The following is a 27,344-nucleotide window of genomic DNA, read 5'->3' on the forward strand; positions in this document are numbered from 1 at the left end:
TTGCAAAGAATATTCATAGTCTGTAGTGGCCCACCACCATCCAGCCGAGGACAAAAAAACAGGGGGGACCTCATACATACATAAGACATTTTTCTTAATAATAAAATATAAAAAAATAATCAGAGAAGGGATAATGATTGCTTAAGTCATCCCTTATAAGATAAAAAAGTAAAGGGGGAAATGACACCAAGCTTAATAAGGATGAGGTGATCTGATACTAAAATCACCTATGCAGCAGGATGCTTTTCGCATCGATTAGTCCAGTTAGAGGGCTACATACCAAAGATAAATACAACTTATTTCTGACGGGGAGTGCATATCGGACGGACAGGGGATTTTTAGATGAAACATGTCAAATGTTGTCTTTCGTTCAAACCCAGTGGGGACTGGGACTGGAAACGATATATCCAAGAGGCCTCTTTTCTAAGAATCCTCTTGTCCCAGTCACCTTTCCTTTCAGGTAAGGGGAGTACCTCGAGTACGATCGTTTACTAGGGATTCTTTGGATTTTCTCCGTAAAATTGAAACGTTAACTGTTAACCCTAATAGTATTCTGGCAAGCATAGACGTGGAATCACTTTACACGTCCATTCCACACGACCAAGGAATTGGGGCTGTTTCCTCCTTTCTCAACACTAGAGGTACCCAGTTTAACCAACACAATGTCTTTGTATGTATGAGGTCCCCCCTGTTTTTTGTCCTCGGCTGGATGGTGGTGGGCCACTACAGACTATGAATATTCTTTACAGATCTAATTAGACAATCCCAATTACTGGGGGGTTCTTATTTAGGGTCTTTAAATGTTTGGAAGCATCGAGTGAATACCTTATCCAACGATGCGTTCCACCGCTGCTTTCCACTTAGTGCCAGGAACTGACGACCTAGCACTTCCGGTTTCGTGATGCGGTTCACCATGCGTGTCACGATACCGGAAGTGACATGGATATGACGATCTGCATTCCGGAATGCGGTCCAAGCGCTGGAAGGAGTTTTCTGGCGTCCGGAAATTGGATCTGGACAAGCGCTGTCTTAAATAGTTGGCGCCACCATTGCCAAGGCTAGCTTTGGGCCCAGACAACCTGGCGTCTTCTGTGAGTAATCCACCATTTTCCCGCCTGTAAGTAGGAATAGGCCTTTGCCGTTTGATGCATAATTTGTTTGCTCAGATTGATTTAATTATCCTATATGTAAAGCCTGCGGGCCTCCTCCTGAGTTATGCGTGTGTCTATATACTTATTCTAGGCATTTTTTGGCCTCCTACTGATATACTTCTATATATATACTTGTTTCTAGGCATCTTTAGTGGGATAGAAAGTCTTATTTCTCTCTTCTTTCCTTTGGTGACCTGCAAAAACACCCTGTGGTTTGACATCTGGCTGGAAAGCTAAGTATCGCAATTGCATCATACTGTGTTTGTCTATCCTGATTCTTTCACCCCCTGATGAGCCTGATGAATGTTAGGCAAAACGCGTCGGGCCTTTGTGTATATAAATTTTTTTTGGGGTCTAAGAGAGTAATGGTGATGTCCATCCAATAGGATTACCAGCAACTCTCTACCTTATTATTGTTAATATCTTCCCTGTTTAGGGTTTGCTGGGGACCGGGTAGCAGGGGGTCGCCCTGGGTTTAGCAGTCTTCTAGGCAGTGGCGTAGGGATCGCCATAGCAACCATAGCAGTTGCTATGGGGCCCTACGCCACTGGGGGCCCGGCCCGTCCTGACCGCATAATTATTATTATTTTTTTATTATTTTTTTTATTAATACACTCAGGCAGCCAGGCCCGACCGCCCGCCCAGTGTAGTGGGCGGGGCGCGGGCGGTCCGCGGCTTGGGCCTGGCTGGGGGGGGGGAAGCGGAAGCCGGAGTCACACAGGCAGCCAGCAGCCAGGCCCGGGACCGCCCGCCCAGTGTAGTGGGCGGGGCGCGGGCGGTCCGCGGCTCTGGCCTGGCTGGGGCCCGGGGAAGGAAGGCGGAAGCCGGAAGCCGGAAGGAGGAGAGGAGGACAGGACGGAGTCGGACGGCAAGTTGGTACGTACTACTAGGCTGGCGGTCGGCGCGGTGGAGGGGGCCGGAACGGCTTCTTGGTTCAGACACAGACATGAATATTCATGATGCAGCCAGACAACGACCGCATCAAGGGGCACAGCATACCCGGTGAGCCTCTCCACTCTGAACGCTTGGCTGGTTTTATTGGTACAGGAGTCTGGTGGAGGTCAGAAGTTGTCCCTAATGATGCTTGGCGGTGACTCCATCTCATTTGTTTAGAAAGTTTCTCATAAACTTCTGCATTTTCCTCCTCACACCTCTATGCACAATAAAATACACAGCTAGGCGGTTAATGATCAGTAGAAACGTCCCTTCTGCCACCCTGAGGCGGAGCCAGGCTGGCAGTGGCACCAGCGCCGCAGAGCAGACCCAGTGTAGGAATTAGGAAGGAATGAATTTCCTCCGGCTCCTAACTAGAGGGACTGAGACTGAGTGAGTGGGAGGACTCAGGCGGTGGAGGGGGCGGGGCCAGGCCGGGGGGGGGGGGGGTATGAACTTATGACCTACCTGACCTGTCCTGCTGTGGAGTGAGTGGGACTATGAGGCAGGCGCTATCTAAATCTGATATCCTGGCTGCCCAAAACCAGTCTGAACTAGTCTGAGGGGCAGGGCCAGAGTCCAGAGAGGAACCGGCTCACAATCAGTCACTACACTAGTCTCCTCTAGTCTCCTCAGTGGAGTCAGTGCCTGCCTGGTCTTCTCCCCACTCCAGTCCAGTGACAGTGACTCCTGCCGTGTGCCGTTGGTCGTGCCAGCCACTCCAGTTTGTGCGACTACTACAGTCAGTGACTCTAAAAGTAAGTGATCACTGATGTGAATATGTATTGTGATTCATTTGAATGTCAGTCACCGGGATTTTGTGCATGGAGCTGGGGACATGGGCTGCTAGATGGCCGTCGTTAGCACATCCGCAATAGCAATACCCAGTCCCCATAGCTCTCTGTGTGCTTTTATTGTGTAAAAAAAAAAAGTTTTGATCAATATGCAAATGAACCTGACTGATATGTGTCCTGTGTCCGGAGATGAGTCCAGCGGAAAGGAGCCCAGCACCGCCCCGCGTCCTCCGAATCTCCTCCTTGCTGGCTGACGTCACAGAGCTGGAGCGCCGAAATCTCGCGATGCGCAGTGTCGGCATCATGTTCATTCCTTCGCTCCCTGTGCTGATGCCAGCACAGGGAATGAACATGATGCCGACACTGCGCATGCGCTAGCTCGTGCATCGCGAGATTTCGGCGCTCCAGCTCTTTGACGTCAGCCAGCAAGGAGGAGATTCGGAGGACGCGGGGCGGTGCTGGGCTCCTTTCCGCTGGACTCATATCCGGATACAGGACACATATCAGGTCATTTGCATATGGATCAAAACTGTTTTTTAACACAATAAAAGCGCAGAGAGCTATGGGGACTGGGTATTGCAGATGTGCTAGCAGCCATTTAGCAGTTCATGTCCCTAGCTCCATGCACAAAATCCTGGTGACCGTGACAGGTTCCCTTTAAGGAAGTGAGATTATTGAGAATTTATGATTTCTGAGATAATCTAAATTCTTAAATTAAAAAGAGCTGCCTGCAGACTCAGAGTGGGGCCCAAGAGAAGCAAGGGGCGCCCTCCTTATCCTTGCAGGTATGCTGGCATCTCTTTTTAACTTCAGATGATTAGACTCTTACTAATTACAGCACACGCCCTGCGCCCTGGCCTGTAGTGTCCACCATCAGACAGGGGAGGGAAGAAACCCCAGAACTAGAGTGTGCCAGCAGTGATAAGGAGGGCGCCCCTTCCTTCTTTTGGGGGGCACACTCTTATATGACAGACATAAATGTACTTTTATACTTGCGGCAGGACGGATCCGGCAGTCTCTTCTGCCTGTCGGATCCCCGTCCTGCCGCTATTTCGCTGGACCGCTGCTCCGTCCCCATTGACTATAATGAGGATGGGGGCGGAGCTCCGGCGCAGCACTGCACGGTGAGAGGCCACCGGACGAAAAAGTCAGACTTGCAGTACTTTTCGGCCGCCAGCCTTTCACCGCACACTGCCGCGCTGCATCGGAGCTCCATCCCCGTTCCCATTATAGTCAATAGGGATGGAGTGGTGGCACGGCAAAATAGCGGCAGGACGGATCCAACAGGCTGAACAGCCTGTCGGATCCGTCCTGCCGCAAGTGTGAAACTACCCTAAGTTCTGCTCCTTATTGAAGGTTGCTGTACTCGCAGTAGATGGTAGATTGTTCCACTGTGGGCGGGCTCAGGGCTGGTGGTCTGGTGGTGGCAGAGGCACTACTGTGGCAGGCACCAGGCTAGTCTGGACTGGGAGTCTGATGGGACTGACTTGTAAAAGTTAGATGAGAGAGAAAAGTCTGAGTGCACTCAGACTTTTCTCTCTCATCTAACTGAAGACGCATGGTAAGGCCCCATTCACACGTCCGTAAGTGTTTTGTGGATCCACTGGGCCCATGGATCCGCGAAACACCGACATCGTTAATGTGCGATCCGTAATTTGCAGTTGCGGACAAGAGTAGGACATGTTCTATTTTTTTTTGTGAACGGAATTGTGCTGGTCCGCAACTCCGTATCCAGGCTGCACATTGTGCAGCCCCATAGAAATGAATGGGTCCGCAATTCCGTTCAGCAAAATGCAGAACAGAATTGCGGACGTGTGAATGGGGCCTTATTGGTAGGTGCCAGACCAGATGTGACAACTCCAGACCGCAGAATCTGCTCTGCACCCCTATAGTATATGAAGTGGCACTGCCTTGGGGTGCCCCATTACAGGACCAATGATCCAGCTTCCAGCCCGTTACTCTCCTGGGGCAGAGGGCTGGTTTGGTGGTGGCAGGCAGTACTGTGGGACTTGTAAAAGTTACTCTGGAGTCCGGATTAATTGGGTCCTGGATCATGGTCCTGTAATGGGGCACTCCACCTACCATGTCGTCTTATGCAACTGCGGCATATGGCGGTTGATATGAGTGGTTCCGCAGATTGTGTGCGGACCACAAATACAAATGTTTGAATGAGGGAGGCCTACAAATAGAAAATCAACATGGATTTCTGTCCGGATTTCTGTGTTTTCTGCACTAATTCCACATGTTACTTTCTGTTTTTTTTGTTGCAGATTTTCGCGGATCTCAACCACACATTGAAATGAAAAGGGTGAAAACAGCACAAAGAATTGGCTGCAGATTTCACAATCCAGGTAAGTTACCGCTCAGAAATAAAAAGAAAATTGTACAATCAGTTTGGAAAATATTATTTACTTTGCAAGTACTCTATAAAGCTACATTCACACTAGCGTTTGGTGCGGATCTGTCATGGACATAGATCCATTCAGATAATACAACAGTCTGCATTTGTTTAGAATGGATCCGGTTGTATTATATTTAACGTTGCCAGCCAAGACGGATCTGTCATGAACACCACTGAAAGTCAATGGGGGGCTGTTTTCTATTTTGCCAGATTGTGTCAGAGGAAATTGATCCATCCCTATTGACTTATATTGTGTGTCATGTTGGATCCGTTTGTCTCCGTTTCATCATGCGGACACCAAAACGCTGCAGGCAGCCTCCATAGCGGAATGGAGACGGAACGGAGGCAAACTGATGCATTGTGATCAGATCCTTTTCCATTCAGAATGCACTAAAGCAATAGGTAAAACTGATCTGTTTTGGAGAGCTTGTGAGAGCCCTGAACGGATCTTAAAAAACATTAACCAAAATGCCAGTGTGAAATTAACCATATTTAGTTGATGCATACTTTAGGAACTTTTCAGAAATAAACCAGCGTTTAAGGCCCCATTCACACTTCCGCAATTCTGTTCCACATTTTGCGGCCCTGACACAGAGTTGTGGACCCACACTTACGGGTCCGCAATTCCGTTAACCGAATAAAAAAATAGAACATGACCTACTTTATCCGCAACTGCGACAGTAGTAGGCATATTCTATGCAGGGTCTGCAAGTTGCGGATCGCACATTGCCGATGTCAGTGTTTTTCAGATCCACGGACCCGTGAATCTGCAAAACACTTACGGACGTTTGAATGGGGCCTAATATGGCTTTTCATACTGTGTGACAATTAAGGGTCTTTCTTTGCGCTGTTTTTCTAGAGATTGTAACATGTCTTCCTATACCCATCAAAGTGGTGCTCAAAAACGCAAAAAGAAGAGGGAAGAAAGCCAGAAAACACAAAAAATTCCCCAAATTACCAGCTTTTTTACTTCTCCCAATGCTGGTGAAAGCTCTAAAGATGCTGAGGGAGCTAGCTCAGAAAGCCTTCCTAGTGTAGGTAGTCAGATGGCAGTGCAGGATCCGATATCGCATGCATTTCAGGATTCCTCAGGTGAAACAAGTGCTGAATTGCCTACTGAGGTTGAACCAAGCCGGGCATATGATGCTGAACAAGCTGGAGGTCACACTCTTGATCTGCACAGCATTGCATCCGAAAAAAATGTCACAGACAGGGCACACTTTCCCATAACCATTTTAGATCCACAAGTGAAACGCTTTATTCTTTCTCATGGTCCATGTAGGCCTTCAGGGCCTTTTCCTAGAGACAATGATGCAGATAAAAGATGCTTTTCAGAAAAATACTATGAGAAAATCACCAAAACAGGATTTAAACTCCCAGTGACCTGGCTGTGCTACTCCCCTAAATTGAATTCGGTCTATTGTGAACCTTGTTGGCTTTTTGGGGATCGAAAAAAACTAGGCTTTGAACCTGCTTGGGCCAAAGGCATCCAAAAATGGAAAGGCCTGTCAACTAAAATTCAGTCCCACGAAAAACGCACAGGCTCACTTAAATGCCTGTGTGGTTTATGACCAGTGGAGGAGGCAGGGCACTATAGATGAGGAACAAGAAAAACAAATCCAAAAAGAGAAAAACTTCTGGAGGGAAGTTTTAAAAAGAATAGTCAATGTTACATTGACAATGGCAATGAGCAACATGGCTTTTCGAGGCCACAGGGAAAAGGTTGGCGAAATAAATAGCGGTAACTTCCTGGCCATAATTGAGCTCTTAGCAGAATATGATCCTGTCCTTAAGCAGCTGTTGCAGCAACCTCATGGGAAAGTAAAATATTTAAGCCCTACAATTCAAAATTAGCTTATTGATATTTTGTCCAATCAGGTCCTCAATGATATCCTGTTAGAAGTCCAACAAGCTAATTTTTACTCATTGATCATCGATACAACACAGGATATTTCACGAACTGATCAAATGAGCCTGGTTGTCCGATATATTACTGTGGACAGAGATTCAAATATGAGAGTAACAAAAATCAATATACATGAGTCTTTTCTTGGTTTTCATCCCATTACAGATCAAAGTGCCGCTGGGATAGAAAACCAAATATTGGCAAGCCTTGAAAAAAAGGGACTTCCTTTAGACAAATGTAGAGGTCAGGGTTACGATGGAGCAGCCACCATGAGTGGCGTATATTCTGGTGTGCAGGCAAGAATTTTAAAGAAACAGGAAAATGCACTTTATGTGCACTGTGCGGCCCATAACCTAAATCTAGTTCTTCAGGATGCTGTTTCAGACATCACTGAAATATCCAGTTTTATGACCACATTGCAAAGCCTTTATTCGTTTTTCGGAGACAGCGGGAAGCGATGGGGCATTCTATCATCATTCACAAGTGAATCCTCTGTCACACTGAAAAAACTGTGCCCCACGCGGTGGTCTTCGCGCTATGACTCACTGTTGGCCCTGCGTTTCCGCTACCCAGATATTTTGAGGGCTTTGTCAAAAATTTTCTGCTGTCATCAAAAAAAAGTGAAAGAGAGGAGGCTATGGCATTTAAGAAAAAATTAGAGTCATTTCACTTCATCTTTTTAATTGTTCTGCTATCAAAAATATTAAGCAGTGTAAACTCCTTGTCCAAAATTCTACAGTCTGAAAATATGGACTTGGCTAGAGCTTCTCAATTTATAAAAACTGCCATGGAAGGCCTTTCAGCATTCCGTAACAATTTTGAGAATGCCAAAACAGATGCCATTACCCTTGAAGAACAGTGGAATATAGCTCCAAAATTCAAAAGTAAGCGAATTCGCACAGTAAAAAAGCATTACGACGAACTGTGTGTCGATGAGAGACTGCAAGACCCCAAGCAACGGTTCAAAGTCATAGTTTTTTACCAGTGTCTTGACATCATAGTAAACCAGTTTGCCAACAGATTCCAAGGACTGAATAACGTTGTTGAACGTTTTAACATACTTCAGCCTGCAGTTTTATCATCTGTCTCAGATGATAATTTGTTTACAGCTGCATCAAATCTGCAGGAAAAATACGATAGTGACCTACCCCCATCTTTCCCAGGGCAGCTACTCAGCTTTAGAGCAGCACTAAAAGATGAAATCCAGAAGGCACCTACTGTAAAAGATCTGGCACACTTGCTCCTGGTTAAGAACAATGCACTGGCATCAAATATACCAGATGTGTGCATAGCCTTTCTGCTGTTTCTATCACTTCTTGTGACAGTGGCCTCTGCGGAGCGGTCCTTCTCAAAATTAAAACTAATCAAGAGCTATTTGAGAAGTACTATGTCAGACCAAAGGCTTTCTGGGCTTGAAATCCTCAGCATTGAAAATGTAAGAGCTAAAGCCTTGCATCTAGACAGCATTGTGGACACTTTTGCAGAAGTAAAAGCACATAAACGTGTTTTCTAATGTAGTCTTCTGAGTGAGTATACTGGTTCAAATGGTTTCAAAACTTCAGTTTTTTCTTTCTTCCGTTGAAGAAAGTCAGTTCATGCTAGTTACACCACCTGTTGTGGTGGTCTAACACTATCTGGAGATCAGTATAATAATAATGCGGATGTAAAATATAAAACCATAAAAAAAAAAAAACTATGAAACAACCTGCAGAAGAGGGTCCACGATTATCGTCCTCTAAATGCTTCTATATTTTGCATTTTAATGTGTATTAAAAAATTAAATAAAGGCCGCAGGAGTTTTCTAGATCCTATTGGATTTATTGCACAATGGGCATTAAGGGGGCAGAGTGGTGACACAGAATCATAACATACCCAAGGGACAGTGATGGGAAACCCAGGGGATAGAGTGTTGGCATATTCTTAGCGGACAGAGTTTTCTAGAGCCTGTTGTATTTTTGTATCCCACAACACACTTTATGGCTTGTATGTAATAACTGAAATAGCCCCCTCAACAGGCAGAATGAATACTCCCAATAAACCTACACAACTTAAGAGACACAAAATTTTATTCTGCTGTCATGCTTTCAGCATCAGCAGAAAATCATCCCTGCTGGGTGTATAAAGGCTGGCGCATTGTGTTTAAAGTGGATTTACAAAGAAGGGCACTCTCCTCTGTGCAAGTAAGCAGTGAATTCTTTCACATAAAAGCCCCTTTCAGATGAGTGAGTTCCATGCATTGGACTCGCAGCGTGAGTATTCGGCAGCTTCCGTCCTGACCTCCCAGCATTGTCAGGGTTGCATAGCATTATATTGATTTATGATGCTATGTAACCCTCACAGTTCTGGAATGTATTGGATAGCATTGACATGATGCAGTGAGTTTTATACAATACATTCCAGAACTGTAATGGTTGCATAGCATCATAAATCAATATAATGCTATGCAACCCAATCAGTGCTGGGAGGTCAGGACGGGAGCTGCCGCATACTCAGGCTGTGAGTCCAAACTCGCTCGTCTGAAAGGGACCAAAGTGATAAAACATATTAAGGTGCAACTAAATGTTAGAAACTCAGGTATCAATGACAATGTTTTGGTATAAAAACACTTTTAATGAAAGAGTGCATATTTGCAGAAACATAATAAATACATACTTTATTAAATTCATATTAACACTGATAAAAAAAATTGTTAAAGGAGTCAAACGGTGAAGATGGGACAACAATCTCTTGAGAAATGTCTGCCAATTTTCATATATTACCAGTAAAGAAAGGCAAATAATAAAACTAATGTATCAATAATAAAGGGTCAGTTCATAAATGCATATGTGACAAATGAGAAACTAACATATAGCCCTAGCACAGGACAACTCAGCTGAGGGCTAATACCAAAACACTTTCAAGACCAGGCCAGATTTTCCAAAATCACTTTATGTGCTAATAACTTTGGAATGCTTTTATTCATCCAAGCCATTCTGAGATTGTTTTCTTGTGACATCTCATACTTGATGTTAGGGGCAAATTTGGGTCAATATGTTTTACTTCTATATTATAAAAAAAAAAGAAATTTACAGAAAATTTGGATTTTTTTTTAATTTCTATGCATTAAAGGCAGCTAGTGATACCTCATTAGATAGTTTTTACGTAAGATTCCCTATATGTCTACTTTATGTTGACATCATTGTGAAATTTAATTTTATTTGTTAAGACGTTAGAAGGCTTAGAATTTAAGAAGCAATTTTTCTAATATTCTATAAAATTTTGAAAACCGACTTTTTCAATGACCAATTCAGTTCTGAAGTCACTTTGAGGCCCTTACATAATATATGTCTACAGAACCTGTTCTATTAAATGCTTATACAAGTAGAGCCCCCGACAGAGTGAAGAGGGTGTCAGCAGTAAGTTTGTGTTGACATCACTGATTAATTTGCCCTTTCTCTGAACCGTCAGAACAATAATTTGCAAAAAACTGATCCTGTCTGGGGAGCATATGCCTTCACTCGGTCAACATTTGCTCAGTAATCCATGAGTATTGGTAAAAATTGCAATTCGTTACCACGAAGCGTGAGGAAGTTTGCATTAGTTCTGAATCAAATCTTTCCTGAAATTCTGAACAAATTGGACTTTGTCAGCTTCAATTCGCTCATCTCTAATGTCAACCATTTATGTGTTCCACAAGAAATAATGGAAAATGGAGATGAAATTTTCAATTTTAAGTTTTTGTGCACATTTTTAGTTTTAATCCAAATTTCCCTATAACACAGCAAGCAAAATGAACCTCAATATTTATTACCCTGATTCTGCAGTTTACAGAAACACCCCGTTTATATTCGTGAACAGCTGTATGGGCACACAGCAGAGTTCAGAAGGAAAGGAGCAACATATGGTTTTTGGAGAGCAGATTTTGCTGGAATGGCTTATGGGTGTTGTGTCATATTTGAAGGCACACTAAGGCACCCCTACAGTAGAACCCCGCCAAAAAGTGATCCCATTTCGGAAACTACACCTCTCAAATAATTTATTAAGAGGTTTAGTGACCACTTTGACCCCACAGGCGTTTCATAATATTTAGAAACACTTGGCTGTGAAAATGAAAAATGCAATTTTTTACAAGAAAAAGTCACTTGAGCCCAAAGTTTTCACTTTAACAATGGATAACAGGAGCAAACGCACCCCATAATTTGTTACCCATTTTCTCTTGAAAACGGCAACACTCCATATGTGGTTTTAAACTGCTGTATGAGCAGATAGCAGAATTCAAAATTAAAGGAGCGGCATCTTCATTTTCTAACATGGAATTTGCTGAAATAGATTTTAAGGGCCATAGCTTTTTTATTTTTTGTTGACTGAACTGAGTAGGGGCTCATTTTTGCTGGATATGCTGTAGTTTTTAATGGTACCATTTTTGGGTACATATTACTTTTTGATCTCTTTTTATTTCATTTTTTTATGAGCTTAAGTGGACTAATATTGCAATTCTGCCAGTGTATTTTTATTTCATACAGTAATTTTATTCTGTGGGTTGATACGGTTATGGCTATAGCAAATGCATATTGTTTTATTTATGGTTTATCACTTTTATATCAGAAAATCACTTTTTATTAAACATATATTTTTTTTTTTGCATCACCAAATCAAAGACCCATAAGTTTTAGATTTTTCCATCAATGTACAGTAGTTGTGTGATGAAAGCTTTTTTTTTGGCAGAACGGGCTGTAATTTTTAATGGTACAATTTTGGGGTCTCTATGACATTTTTATTTTTCATGGGGTTTACCATGTGGTATATTTGATATGATAGTTTTATTGTGTGGGTCGTTATGGCTATGGCAACACCAAATTTGTTTAGTTTTTTTTTATATTCTACCACTTTTATATCATGAAAGCACTTTTTATGAAACTTTTCTTTTGCATCATCAAAATCTAAGACCTATAACTTTTTTTTTTCAATCAACATAGTTGTATGAGGGCTTATTTTTTGCAGGATGGGCTATAGTTTTTATTGGTACAATTTTTGGGATGCATATGACTTTTTGATTACTTTTTATTCAATGTTTTTGGGAGGTGAGGCAAAAAAACAGCAATTCTGCAATAGTTTTTTATTTTTATTTTTACAACATTCACCATGTGGGATTAGTACCATGGTCATTTTATAGATCAGGTCATTGCAGACACAACGTTACTAATTATGTGTAGTTGAGAAAATTATATTTTTTTTAATCTTTTATAAATGCAGATGGGAAAAGGCAATTTATATTATTTGCAATTAGCTTTTTTTTTTACATTTATTTTTAACTTTTTTTTATCAAGTCCCACTTGTATCCTGAAGATCCAATGGGGCTGATTACTGTACTATACTTTGCAATGCTCTTGGTTGTCCAGTTGCCATGGCAATCATCGGGCCGCTGCCATCGCAGCGCGGCAGCCCGATAGTTTAGAGAGGGAGTCCTCTCTCTCTATTAACCCCATGGATGCCGCAGACAGCTGCATCTATGGGGTTAAACAGGTAAAATTGGTGCCAGCACTGATCTCGCCCGTTACAGCAGTGTTACAGCTGACACTCACTGCTGATGGTGGCAGCTCAGGAACAGAGCCATTGCCATCAGATAAAGGGGGACCACTGCAGGGGGCAGGTCAGGCACAGCCACACATATCAGGGGATGGGGGAGCACAGCTGAATGCATCAGTGGGCAGAGATCTGGGGTGCACCGGGAACTGATCGGGTGGGGGGCAGGCCGAACACACAGCAGCCAGTGCCTGATTTCAGGCTCTGATCTGCAGAGTGCAGACCAGAACCTGAAACCAGCATTTTTACATGGCCGCACTTCAATTGGTTAGTCTGCACAGACTAACCAATGGGAGTAATCACCGGCAAGGGACCTCTCCAATTGGTCTCTTGCTGGCATTACCACACCCTACACTGTCTGTGACAGCAGTAGAAGCTTTAATCCAAACACTTTACAGTGCTGGGATTAAAGAGCTGCCATAACGTTTATATAAGTGCTATCTGCACGGGGTATGTGCAGATAGGATGTATATAGCTATATGGCAGTTGTAAAAGGGTTAAACTGCAAGAATGAATTGCTGACCCATAATAATGATGGCAGACTCAGGGAAGAGCGTCCACTATTATATATGTTCATGAATTGTCTTCCTTTACTGGTAATATGTGAAAATTGGCATACATTTCTCAGGGAATTGTTATGCCATCTTCACAGTTTGATTAATTTGTATTAATTTCTATCAATATGTTTTTAATATGAATTTAACAAGGTATGTATTTTCTCATATTTTGGACATAAGCACTCTTTCTTTAGGGGTGTTTTTGTTACTCTGTGTGCTGTCCTTTCATACCTCATCCAGCCTATACCTTACCAACTTGATTTGTGAGAATAGAGCCAGTGGGCGATTAAAGTGGGTTCCGGACTTGTGTCTTTGTGGTTTATTTAACATTTGTGTATATTAACCTTTTTTCAAGTGGTATCTGGTCAAGCGAATGAAAAGTGGTGAAGCTTTGACAACATTTTAAAACCACAGATTCAATGAAAAAACATAAAAGATATGCATCAGTATACCTTGTCATTTCTCACCTGTTTTGCCTTATTATGGGTGTTGGTATGACACAAGTCAGAAGCCATCCAAATTCTGCCAAAGTGTGCAACAAAGGACCATAGTCTGTTTTAATTTCAGAACCCTATAAAATATATGAAATAATTAGAGTATTTAACAGAACAGAAACATGTAAACCTCAATTAAATCTATCACTGTGGCTGTCCATGATATTCATATGTTCTTAAAGGGGTTCTCCATGAATTAAAAATTAAAAAAATCTAATTACTGAAAATGCGTAAACATTTTTGAATCCAGAGGAAAAAAAATATGGCGTTCTGGTTCCAAGACGTTTGAGAGCAGCACCTCTACAAGCAGAAAATGCAAGTATGTGAGTGTTTGATTTCCAGTGTGTCTGAAGCAAGACACTCCCTCTGCCAGTCAGGGGAATGTCAGCTCCAGTAAGCAGGGGACCAGGAGTGCAGGGCAGGCCAGACAATTGCTCGTAGTAGGAGATTCAATTATTAGGGGCAGAACTGATAACGGTCTTGATTTTTCAGGTGCTGAAGCGGTGTAAGGTTTGATAATGGACCCAGTGGAATACAGAGCAGTCATCAAGTTCCTTTACTTGAAAGGCCGCACACCAAAGGAGACGTTCGAGGTTTATGGTGATGATTCCCCATCATATGATCCAGTCAAGAATTGGCATCGTCAATTGAAATGTGGTCGGACTTCGGTGGAAACGGCTCCAATTCCAGGGCGACCCCACTCTGCTATCGATGAACAACGAACGAGTCGAATGCTCTCAGGCTCTATTGACGATGTGCCATGGAAGCCATGAGGACTTTTTCAACAGACTGATCACACAGGATGAAAGCTGGGTCCATTACTATGATCCGGAGACTAAAGTCCAGTCAATGCAATGGAAGCATCACGACTCACCGTGCCCAACCCTCGACAGGCAAGGTCATGCTCACAGTCTTTTGGGACCAGCACTGAGTAGTATTGATGGATTTACTAGCAAAGGGTACAGTGATCACTGGGGAATACTATGGTTCACTGCTGCGGAAATTGCAGGAGGCCATCAAAACCACGTGGCATGCTCACCAAAGGTGTCCACCTTCTGCAAGACAATGCACCAGTTCACAACTCTCATGTTGCCCAAATGGAAGCATGCTCCTGTGGCTTTGAAATTCTACTGCATCCCCCTTATTAACCTGACCTCGCACTATCGGACTTCCACCTCTTTCCAACAATGAAGTTTGAAGGGCAAGCATTTTCCAAATTATGAGACTGATTTCCGAAGTCACAATGTGGCTTTTGGAGCAACATGGCGACTTCTACAAGTGAGGTGTTTACAGCTGCATAAAGAGATGGGAGAAGTGTGTGTCCCTAGGTGGCACCTATGTAGAGAAGGACTAATAACTGTGACAAGTTTCATTGCTCTCAGCCCACAGGAAGTGTGTTAGGGGAAATCTTTAATGAACGCCCCTCGTAGGGTGATCTTTCACAGAGACCAAGATCGTCGAACGGTGTGCTCGAGTTTGACATATTGTGGGTTGACAGATTACTAGGAGGGGCTGGCAAAGATCCAGCAGTCATGGGCCACTTTGGAATGAATGACAAAGTTAGAGATTGGTGGAGTGTCTTTAAAAATTATTTTAGGGTTTTAGGTCACAAGTAGAGATGAGTGAATCAAAGCTGACGAAGTGGAATTTGTTCTAAATTTCAGGAAAAATTTGATTCACACCAAATGCGAATTTTCTCACGCTTTGTTTCAAATTTTTCCTAAAATGTCTGCTGCATGTGTGAGGACATGGAGAAAGGAACTCTGGGAAGGCGGGATCGCCAATAATGCCATGCATGCAGCCAATCAGCAGCCAGCCAGCCAGCCCATGTCACAGCCCTATAAATAGTGGAAGCCATCTTAGATACTGCCATTTACCAGTGCACTTAGTACAAGGAGACACATCTGAAGGCGCTAGGGACAGTTATAGAAAAAACGTCATTGTGCTAAAAGAAGCGCGGGGAAAGATTTTTCAAGGTAGGGAAAGCATAGGGAGAAATCATTCCACAGCATTTCTGTTGAAGAGGGTTCAGGTCGGGGAGGTGACAGCCTGGGTAATAGGAACATTCCTATTACACCTTGCAGCACTGACTGGGGATCCAAATTGCCATTATACTGCTCTGTAATTCCATCAAACCTAATACGGTGCAAGTGCTGTTTGATACAGGCATTAACAGGGGTTATTATAAGGAAATATTTCTACGTTTTATTTGCCCTAGTGCGGTTCTAAAGCATTTTTTGGCTTGTATTAGTGGGAAAAAAGGGCTTATTAGCCGTTGTGTGGTGAAGTGCGAAAATTACAGCCCTTTTTGTCGTGTATTAGTGGCAAAAGTTAAATATACACTCACCTAAAGAATTATTAGGAACACCTGTTCTATTTCTCATTAATGCGATTATCTAGTCAACCAATCACATGGCAGTTGCTTCAATGCATGTAGGGTTGTGGTCCTGGTCAAGACAATCTCCTGAACTCCAAACTGAATGTCAGAATGGGAAAGAAAGTTGGGCTACAACAGCAGAAGACCCCACCGGGTACCACTCATCTCCACTACAAATAGGAAAAAGAGGCTACAATTTGCACCAGCTCACCAAAATTGGACTGTTGAAGACTGAAAAAATGTTGCCTGGTCTGATGAGTCTCCATTTCTGTTGAGACATTCAAATGGTAGAGTCTGAATTTGGCGTAAACAGAATGAGAACATGTATCCATCATGCCTTGTTACCACTGTGCAGGCTGGCGGTGGTGATGTAATGGTGTGGGGGATGTTTTCTGGGCACACTTTAGGCCCCTTAGTGCCAATTGGCCATCGTTTAAATGCCACGGGCTACCTGAGCATTGTTTCTGACCATGTCCATCCCTTCATGACCACCATGTACCCATCCTCTGATGGCTACTTCCAGCAGGATAATGCACCATGTCACAAAGCTCAAATCATTTCAAATTGGTTTCTTGAACATGACAATTAGTTCACTGTACTAAAATGGCCCCCACAGTCACCAGATCTCAACCCAATAGAGCATCTTTGGGATGTGGTGGAACGGGAGCTTCGTGCCCTGGATGTGCATCCCTCAAATCTCCATCAACTGCAAGATGCTATCCTATCAATATGGGCCAACATTTCTAAAGAATGCTATCAGCACCTTGTTGAATCAATGCCATGTAGAATTAGAGCAGCTCTGAAGGCAAAAGGGGGTCCAACACCGTATTAGTATGGTGTTCCTAATAATTCTTTAGGTGAGTGTATTTGCTTCTCAGTGGTGCAGTTATCTGTTCTAAAGCTCTTTTTTCTGTGTATTAGTGGAAAAAGAAAAAATATATTTGCCGCTCAGCAGTGCAGTTATCTGTTTTAAAGCCCTTTTTTGCGTATATTAGTGGAAAAAAGAAAAATATCTTTACCTCTCAGTGGTGCAGTGATATATTCTAAAGCCCAGTTTGCCATGTATTAGTGGCAAAATAAAAATATATTCGCTGTCCAGCGTTGCACTTATCTGTTGAAAAGCCAGTTGTGTTTTGTAAAAGTTGAAATAAATTAGGGCCTAATTGCCGTTCAGCGGTGCAGTGAGATATTTTACAGCCCTGTTTGCCATGTATTAATGGTAAAATAAAAATATATTGTGTCCAGTGTTGCACTTATCTGTTGAAAAGCTTGTTGTGTTCTGTAAAAGTTTAAAATAACTAAGGCCTAATTGCCCTTGAGTGGTGCAGTGCTATGCTCTAAAGCCAAGTTTGCCATGTATCAGTTGCAAAATAAAAATATATTCGCAGTCCAGTGTTGCACTTATCTGTTGAAAAGCCTTTTGTGTAAAAGTAGAAAAAAATTAGGGCCTAATTACCGTTCAGCATTGCAGTTATATGTGGTGAAGCCCTTTTCGTGGGATAGACCGAATTACGTAGTGGTGAAATGTTTTATGTGAAACAGGCCTTTTTTGGGAAAATTGATGGGTGATAGACTTTTTCCTGTATGAACCAAATTCCATTATCCTTTCATTGGTAAAATTATTTATTTCAACCATGTTTTCTTCAGGAAAATTGATGGTGATTGTAGACCTCGTTTTGCTGTATGGACCGAATTACGTCTTCGTGGGTCCTGCAGTAAACATAATGAAGATGCTGATGACAACACACCAGCAGACTTTGCCTTTACCATCTATTCACAATTAAATTAAGCAGCCTCACCAAGTTGAAAACATTCATGTGTTTTTATCTGCTCCATCTGCATTCGATCTCCACAGCACACAAGACATAACAGGAGAGCCTTTGCTTTGGAGTCCAAGTCCAATTTCTTAATCAGGAGTTCCATCAGAATTGTGCGTAACAATCTTGCTCCCTGTGCAAAGCCATAACAAAAGGACTCCATAGGCATACACATCAGAGGAAGCTGAAGCTGGTTGCCACAATTTTAATTCAGGAGCAGTAAACAGCGGGAAGTAAATAGAGGTGGCTGAACTCCGCTGCTCTGTATCTCTTGTGAAGTCAATGTGTCCAGCTATGGACCTCTCGCGATTTACATCAAATACATTATTTTCATGTAGAGATCCAAGAATTATGTTGGAGGCATTTAGTGTATTCAAGCCATGTGCGACCCCCCTCAATTAACGGCCTACTTTCCGTTCAGCGGTGCAGTTATATGTGGTAAAGCCCTTTTTGTGGTGAAATGTTTTGTGACACTTTTTTTGGGGGGAAAATGTATGGGTGAATGTACACCTCCTTTTGCGGTATGGACTGAAATACTTAGTGGTGAAATTCTTTATGTGACACTGGCTTTTTTTCAGGCAAATGTATGGGTGGATGTACACCTACTTTTTCGGTATGGACTAAAGTATTTAGTGCTGAAATTCTTTATGCGACACTGGCTTTTTTTTTCCGCACAATGTATGGTTGATTGTGCACCGCCTTTTGCGGTATGGACTGACTTACTTAGTGGTGAAATTCTTTGTGACATTGCCTTTTTTTCAGAAAATGTATGGGTGAATGTACACCTTCTTTTGCAGTGTGGACCGACGTACTTAGTAGTGAAATTCTATATGTGACACTGGCTTTTTTTGTGGAAAATTTATAGGTGAATGTACACCTCCTTTTGTGGTATGGGCCGAATTATGTAGTGGTGAAACGTGTTATGTGAAACAGGCTTTTGTTGGGAAAATTTATGGGTGACTGTACACCTCCTTTTGCTGTATGGGCTGAATTATGCAGTGTTGAAATTTAAAATTTCAAAGTAAACTTTGTTGCTCTGTATCTCTTGTGAAGTCAATGTCTCCAACTATGCCCTTCTCGCGATTTACACCAAATACATTATTTTCATGCAGAGATCCAAGAATTATGATGGAGGCATGTAGTGCATGCAAGCCATGTGCAACCTCTCTAATCACTCTCACGCTGTTCTGCACCTGGTTTGCCTGGGCGAACGGAGTCACACAGGGGAGGAACTGCTCCATGTTCTTCATCAAGAAATCGAATCCTGGTGTCACGGGGAGCCGGCGGCGTGCTCTTCATTCGCAGCGCCGCCGGCATCCCACGCATACAACGGAGCGATGATGCGGTGGGGGTCCTCATCTCCATGGGGACCAGGGCGCGGGGAAGACCCGGCTGCGCACGCCTCCTCAGCAACGGGGATCTCCCCTAGACAACGAGCAGCAGGAGATCTGAGCGCCGATGTTAATGAATCGGCACTCAGCTGTGTTATGAGCAATCAGAGTCACGTGACGCTGGCCACGTAACCTGACTCACCTGTACGGGTTATTTAAACAGGTAGCCTGCTGGCCACAGTTTGCCTGTGATTTATCTTGCTACCCTCACCAGCATTTTTTATTGTACCTTTCAGTGTGTGTTTGAACCTCGGTTCTGTTTTTGACCTCGACCGTTTGACCTCCCTGGAATTGACGTGACCTCTTGGCTTCTGACTCCGGATTGTGTTTTGACCTCGTTATTGTATTGCTCCTTGTGTACCTGCGTTACCTTCTGGCTTTGACTTTGGCTTGCCTGACTCTGTTAGAGTACTTCTCTATCTTCTTAGGCCCCTTCATGTATCTAAGCGAGGGACAGGATTCGTTTTTTGGGGGTTATTATTCTGACTGATCAGAGGAAGGTCAAAATAATCAGTTATGTCAACACAAACTTACTGCTGACACCCTCTTTACTCTGTCGGGGGGCTCTACTTGTATAAGCATTTAGTAGAACAGGGTATGTGAAATCAGCTGATGATGGTGTAAAAGGAGTGCGCTTCTTCTTGGCGCTAACATTGACGTGTAAGGCTGAGTTCATACCCGAGTTATTTGGTCCGTTTTTTGCCCCCATGACTGCCCAAATAAGTGAAGTGTGCAATGATTCTAAGTGCGACGCCTGTCGTCTGCATGTCATACGGACTCACAGTATTATTTCACTAAGGTACAGTGTTCTACACCACTATAAATGCTCTCTGCAGTCATGAAATAGACGTTTTTTAAGGTAATTCGCCGCAAATTTATTCGGATCGAACTAAATTTTTCCCCAAAAAATCAGCAATCCGGCAAATCTAATTTTTAAAAAGTTTGCTCATCTATAGTCACAAGCTTAGGGCAAGAGCCTCAAAGGTATTGTTTTCCGAAATACTACCTGTACCACGAGTCAGATCAGAAAGGCACCGGGAGATTAGGGAGGTTAACAAGTGGGCCGACGTATCTGTTGGCTACAGGCTCTATCGTAGGGATGAACTGTATCTCAATAGGGAAGGTGACTGGAAGGTTGAAGGAGTGTTCAAACTGCGAGGACCTTCAAGTGAGCTGACCCAATTTGAGGTGCGGGCCTACTGGTGAGCTGACCCTGTAAAATATTTGAGGTGTGTGCCTGCTGGTGAGCTGACCCTGTAAAAGATTTTATGTGCAGGCCTGCAGGTGAGCTGACCCTCTTTAAAATTATATGCGAGGGCCTGCAGCTGAGCTGACCCTCTAAAAAAATTATATGCGAGGGTCTGCATGCGAGCTAACCCTGTAAAACATTATATGCTAAGGGCATATATGCGAGGGCATTATACACTCACCTAAAGAATTATTAACACCATACTAATATGGTGTTGGACCCCTTTTGCCTTCAGAACTGCTTTAATTCTACGTGCCATTGATTCATCAAGGTGCTGATAGCATTCTTTAGAAATGTTGACCCATATTGATAGGATAGCATCTTGCAGTTGATGGAGATTTGAGGGATGCACATCCAGGGCACGAAGCGCCAGTTCCACCATATCCCAAAGATGCTCTATTGGGTTGAGATCTGGTGACTGTGGGGGCTATTTTAGTACAGTGAACTCATTGTCATGTTCAAGAAACCAATTTGAAATGATTCGATCTTTGTGACATGGTGCATTATTCTGCTGGAAGTAGCCATCAGAGGATGGGTACATGGTGGTCATGAAGGGATGGACATGGTCAGAAACAATGCTCAGGTAGCCCGTGGCATTTAAACGATGGCCAATTGGCACTAAGGGGCCTAAAGTGTGCCCAGAAAACATCCCCCACACCATTACACCACCACCACCAGCCTGCACAGTGGTAACAAGGCATGATGGATACATGTTCTCATTCTGTTTACGCCAAATTCGGACTCTACCATTTGAATGTCTCAACAGAAATCGAGACTCAGACTAGGCAACATTTTTCCAGTCTTCAACAGTCCAGTTTTGGTGAGCTCGCACAAATTGTAGCCTCTTTTTCCTATTTGTAGTGGAGATGAGTGGTACCCGGTGGGGTCTTCTGCTGTTGTAGCCCATCCTCCTCAAGGTTGTGCATGTTGTGGCTTCACAAATGCTTTTGCTGCATACCTCGGTTGTAACGAGTGGTTATTTCAGTCAACGTTGCTCTTCTATCAGCTTAAATCAGTCGGCCCATTCTCCTCTGACCGCTAGCATCAACAAGGCATTTTCGCCCACAGGACTGCCGCATACTGGATGTTTTTCCCTTTTCACGCCATTCTTTGTAAACCCTAGAAATGGTTGTGAGTGAAAATCCCAGTAACTGAGAAAATTGTGAAATACTCAGACCGGCACCAACAACCATGCCACGCTCAAAATTGCTTAAATCACCTTTCTTTCCCATTATGACATTCAGTTTGGAGTTCAGCAGATTGTCTTGACCAGGACCACAACCCTACATGCATTGAAGCAACTGCCATGTGATTGGTTGACTACATAATCGCATTAATGAGAAATAGAACAGGTGTTCCTAATAATTCTTTAGGTGAGTGTATGTGACGAATAAGCATGGAAGAGGAGGATGAGAAAAGGAAGCTTCAACCATATACCCTTGTTTGTGGTGGAAGGGGTTAAAGGGAATACAGTGTATTCAGTACATTATAAACAACACATTTAAAGTACCTTTATGTTCAGCTGCTTTCCTCTGGTGGAGTCGAGAACTCATGGTCAATCCAGGCCTTTTTATAAGAGTCAACCTGTCAGCATTTTCAGTTGACAGGCGGATACACTTATCTGTTATAATGCCACCATCAGCACTAAATACCCGCTCAGACAAAACGCTGGCGGCAGGGCGGGCCAGCACTTCCAAGGCGTAGAGCGCCAGTTCGTGCCACAAAGCCAGCTTGGACACCCAGTAGTTGTAAGGCACATAGGGATCATTGAGGACGCTGACACGGTCTGCTATGTACTCCTTCTCCATCTTCCAAAAGTTTCCCTCCTTGTGACACTAGGCCGCGCATCAGGGATAGGGGGCTGGTGTGGTGTCATGACACTGTCCCAGGATTTGGAGAGTGTTGCCCTGCCTCTGTTGGAACTGCTGTGTATTCTCCTTGTCTCCCCTCCTCGGTTGGCCAAGGAGCTACGGACTCTGCCGCCAGCGTTGTCAGATGGATTTTTTGATCAATTTTTCAACAAGGATCTTCTGGTATTGCGCCGTTTTTCTCATCCTCTCCACCAGGGAAATGAGAGATGAGAAGTTCTATTTGTAGCGGGGGTCGAGAACGGTGAACAACAGTAATCCGTGTTGTCTAACATGAAGTCAGCCATGAGTGTCAGAGTACCAACAGGCAAGACTTTGCTGTCATTATCAGGAGGATTACTCTCAATCTCCTCATCCTCTTCCTCCTCTTCTGCCCACCCACGCAGAACAGATGGAATTAAGCTTCCATGGATACCACCCTCTGTAGCGGAGGCAACCATCTCCTGCTTCTCCTCCTCCTCTTCATCGTCCATTTCACGCTTAGAAGATGAACTGATGGTGGTCTGGCTATCACCCTGTGTAATGTCTTCCCCCATTTCCACCTCTTCCACATGCAAAGCGTCGTCCTAATTGTGAGCAGCGAGCGTTTGAGTAGACACAAATATGGGATGGTTACGCTGATAATAGCGTTATCGCCACTCACCATCTGTGTTGATTCCTCAAAGTTTCTTAAAACCTCACAGAGGTCAGACATCCATGTCCACTCGTTGCTTGTGAATAGCGAAAGCTGACTGGAAAGGAGACGACCATGTTGCAGCTGGTATTACACTACTGCCCTCTACTATGGCCAACATGTGGAATGAGTTCCATTGCATGCTCACGTCGCACAACAGCTGGTGAGCTGGCAATTTCAAGCGCTGCTTCAGCGTGGACAGACCGGCTAAAGCTGTCGGTGACATGCAGAAATGTGCACACACGCAGAGCACCTTCACCAGTAGCTCAGGCAAATTGGGGTAGGTTTTGAGAAACCACTGAATCACAAGGTTGAACACGTGGGCTAGGCATGGGATGTGTCTGAGCTTGCCAAGCTCCAAAACCGCCACCAAGCTACAGCCATTATTAGACACAACCATGCCTGGTTCTATGTTGAGTGGCGAGAGCCACAGCTCAGTCTGGTCTCTTATCCCCTGCCATAGCTCTGCGGCGGTGTGCTATTTGTCCCCTAAGCATATCAGCTTCACCACGGCCTGTTGCAGCTTCCCCACTGCAGTGCTACACTGCTTCCAGCTACCAACTGATGACTGACTGGTCCTGCACACGGATAATTTGGAGGTGGAAGTGGAAGAGGAGGAGAAGTGGGGGTTGGAGCTACTAACGTAGTGTCGCGGCAAATGGGGATAAGAGGAACACCAAGTAAATAAACAGCAACAGGTAAACAGACTAGGCCCCAAAGCTAGGGTGGAGGGAATCCTTGAGCCTCTCCCTGACTGCTGACATTATGAGCAAGTCCTGAGGGTGAACAAACTCATACGCTGAAAACTAAGCCCTGCTGACACTGTCACAAACCCTAACTTAGGGAGCGGAGAATGAGACAGCCAATACCTTCCACCGTGAAGGGACCAGCGTCTCCCTGAGACCTAGACGCAACACACGCACAAAGGAGAAACAGAAGGACTTAGCTTTAGATGAGCGGGAAGTAGAGGATCCACAAAAAACCAGTATAGAACCCCAGAAGGAAAATATCAACTGCAAAGTCAGCAGTAAGAGGCAGACTTAAATAGAGCCTCTAAACAGTTAACGAGCAAAACCTGTGGAGAGGTGGGATCCTGCCCACAACAAACAGAAAGGAAACACAGAAAGTCTATCCGATCTTCTCAGATCTCTCACACGGCAGGCAGTGACAGTACCCCCACTTCTATAGGTGACTTTCGGGCACCCAGGACCACCATCAGCATCACGGCCACTTCCCCATCCCTTTCTGCTCGTCTTCTTCATTTTAAATGTGATTGAAAGTATGTCACACGTACAGTAGCGTAGGATTTGGAAGTGTATGTGCAAAAAAAGTTACAAAGGTATTTGTGATGAGGAAATGTTATACAGGACAGGTACTGCAGGTAATGTCACAGTTTGCAGTGTCTACGGAAAAAGTGTACTGGATGTCACTGATATTTTAGGGATGCGCACACTTTAAATAGTTGATGTGGCACGGATAATTTAACTGTTGCAGCGGACACCGTCTACAGAAAAAGTGCAGTGGATGTCACTGATATTTTAGGGATATGCACAATTTACACAGGAGATGTGGCGTGAATAATTAAACTGTACGCAGCGGCCTATTACACGGTATTTTGCACAGGATATATATTATCACACGCAATAGTCCTTAAAAGGACTTTTGGGTCTCTGAAAAGTTTTTTGCATAAAAATCTTCCTATTACACTCCCTATAAATTGTATTCAATTACACTCCCTACACTCTCTGTCCCTTCCTATGCTCAGCGCTCCCTGACTTTAAATGAGCCGAACGCGCGTCATCTGGTGCTAGATAGCACCCGATGACGCGTTCCAGCCAGCCAATCACTGTAATGCCAGTAGCCAACATGGCTACTGGCATTACAGTGAGGGCAGTACTTACCTGCACGTTTATTGGCTGGTTAGCAGCCACGAAACGTGCAGGAGGGAGACTTGAGCATTGCGCTCGAGCACATGCGCCAAGTATAGCGATGCTCGAGCCGAGCATGCTCGCTCAACACTACTATAGATCTCATAAAGAAATCAGCTTCTTGGCAATAGCCAAAGACAATTACCTTTCCCAACTTGTTCAGGAGTCAGGACCCGACTAGAGGGACGGCTATACTAGACTGAGTACTAACCAATAGACCTGACAACAGATGTGCAGGTTAGGGGTTCACCTAGGAAATAGTGACCATAAAATAACCTTCTAATTGTTATTCAAAAGTGTTTCTTCAGGACGTCACAAAAAAGCAGCTAAGTAAAGAAAAACAAGTGGCCATCATTACTTTAAGAAATGAAGGTCAGTCAGTCCAAACAATTGGGAAAACTTTAAAAGTGTCCCCAAGTGCAGTCACAAAAACCATCAAGCACTACAAAGAAACTGGTTCACATGCGGACCACCCCAGGAAAGGAAGACCAAGAGTCACCTCTGCTGCAGAGCATAAGTTCATCCGAGTCACCAGCCTCAGAAATCGCAGGTTAACAGCAGCTCAGATTAGAGACCAGGTCAATGCCACACAGAGTTCTAGCAGCAGACCATCTCTAGAACAACTGTTAAGAGGAGACTGTGTGAATCAGGCCTTCATGGTAGAATATCTGCTAGGAAACCACTGCTAAGGACAGGCAACAAGCATAAGAGACTTGTTTGGGCTAAAGAACACAAGGAATGGACATTAGACCAGTGGAAATCTGTGCTTTGGTCTGATGAGTCCAAATTTGAGATCTTTGGTTCCAACCACCGTGTCTTTGTGTGACGCAGAAAAGGTGAACGGCTGGACTCTACATGCCTGGTTCCCACCGTGAAGCATGGAGGAGGAGGTGTGATGGTGTGGGGGTGCTTTGCTGGTGACACTGTTGGGGATTTATTCAAAATTGAAAGCATACTGAACCAGCATGGCTACCACAGCATCTTGCAGTGACATGCTATTCCATCCGGTTTGCGTTTAGTTGGACCATCATTTATTTTTCAACAGGACAATGACCCCAAACACACCTCCAGGCTGTGTAAGGGCTATTTGACCATGAAGGAGAGTGATGGGGTGCTGCGCCAGATGACCTGGCCTCCACAGTCACCAGACCTGAACCCAATCGAGATGGTTTGGGGGTGAGCTGGACCGCAGAGTGAATGCAAAAGGGCCAACAAGTGCTGAGCATCTCTGGTAACTCCTTCAAGACTGTTGGAAGACCATTTCAGGTGACTACCTCTTGAAGCTCATCAAGAGAATTCCAAGAGTGTGCAAAGCAGTAATCAAAGCAAAAAAGGTGGCTACTTTGAAGAACCTAGAATATGACATATTTTCAGTTGTTTCACACTTTTTTGTTATGTATATAATTCCACATGTGTTAATTCATAGTTTTGATGCCTTCAGTGTGAATCTACAATTTTTATAGTCATGAAAATAAAGAAAACTTTTTGAATGAGAAGGTGTGTCCAAACTTTTGGTATGTACTGTATATCGGAATAAGGCATAGAAGTTTCTTTGTGGGAGTCTTATTTCTATTTCTATTGCAGTTGGCGCAATAGGTATCGGTGGGTTTGGAATATTAATATTAAAACTAGCATCCAACTGATATCAGCACCAATACCCCACAAGAAGTGATATGTGCCTACTAGTAAGTGAGAGTTGGTTGATTGTTTATTATTGTTGTACAGGGTGGGCCATTTATATGGATACACCTTAATAAAATGGGAATGGTTGGTGATATTAACTTCCTGTTTGTGGCACATTAGTATATGTGAGGGGGGAAACTTTTCAAGATGGGTGATGACCATGGCGGCCATTTTAAAGTTGGACATTTTGAATCTAACTTTTTTTCAATAGGAAGAGGGTCATGTGACACATCAAACTAATTTGGAATTTCACAAGAAAAAAATGGTGTGCTTGGTTTTAACGTAACTTTATTCTTTCATGAGTTATTTACACGTTTCTGACCACTTATAAAATGTGTTCAATGTGCTGCCCATTGTGTTGGATTGTCAATGCAACCCTCTTCTCCCACTCTTCACACACTGATAGCAACACCACAGGAGAAATGCAAGCACAGGCTTCCAGTATCCATAGTTTCAGGTGCTGCACATCTCGTATCTTCACAGCACATGAAAGAATAAAGTTATGTTAAAACCAAGCACACCATTGTTTTTCTTGTGAAATTCCTAATAAGTTTGATGTG

At 43.7% G+C, this 27,344-nt stretch overlaps 1 protein-coding gene across 1 annotated transcript in view; it reads right to left on the reverse strand.

Annotated features, from left to right (window-relative positions):
* Nucleotides 1–27,344, reverse strand: part of RFTN2 (raftlin family member 2) — a 220,911-nt gene that overhangs the window by 11,983 nt on the left and 181,584 nt on the right. Inside the window, exon 7 of the mRNA XM_044303233.1 lies at nt 13,772–13,875. Coding sequence (XP_044159168.1) covers nt 13,772–13,875 — 104 coding nt within the window. The remainder of the gene's footprint in view (nt 1–13,771; nt 13,876–27,344) is intronic.

The sequence above is a fragment of the Bufo gargarizans genome, chromosome 8 (assembly GCF_014858855.1).
Source record: "Bufo gargarizans isolate SCDJY-AF-19 chromosome 8, ASM1485885v1, whole genome shotgun sequence".
In the NCBI taxonomy this organism is placed as follows: domain Eukaryota; kingdom Metazoa; phylum Chordata; class Amphibia; order Anura; family Bufonidae; genus Bufo; species Bufo gargarizans.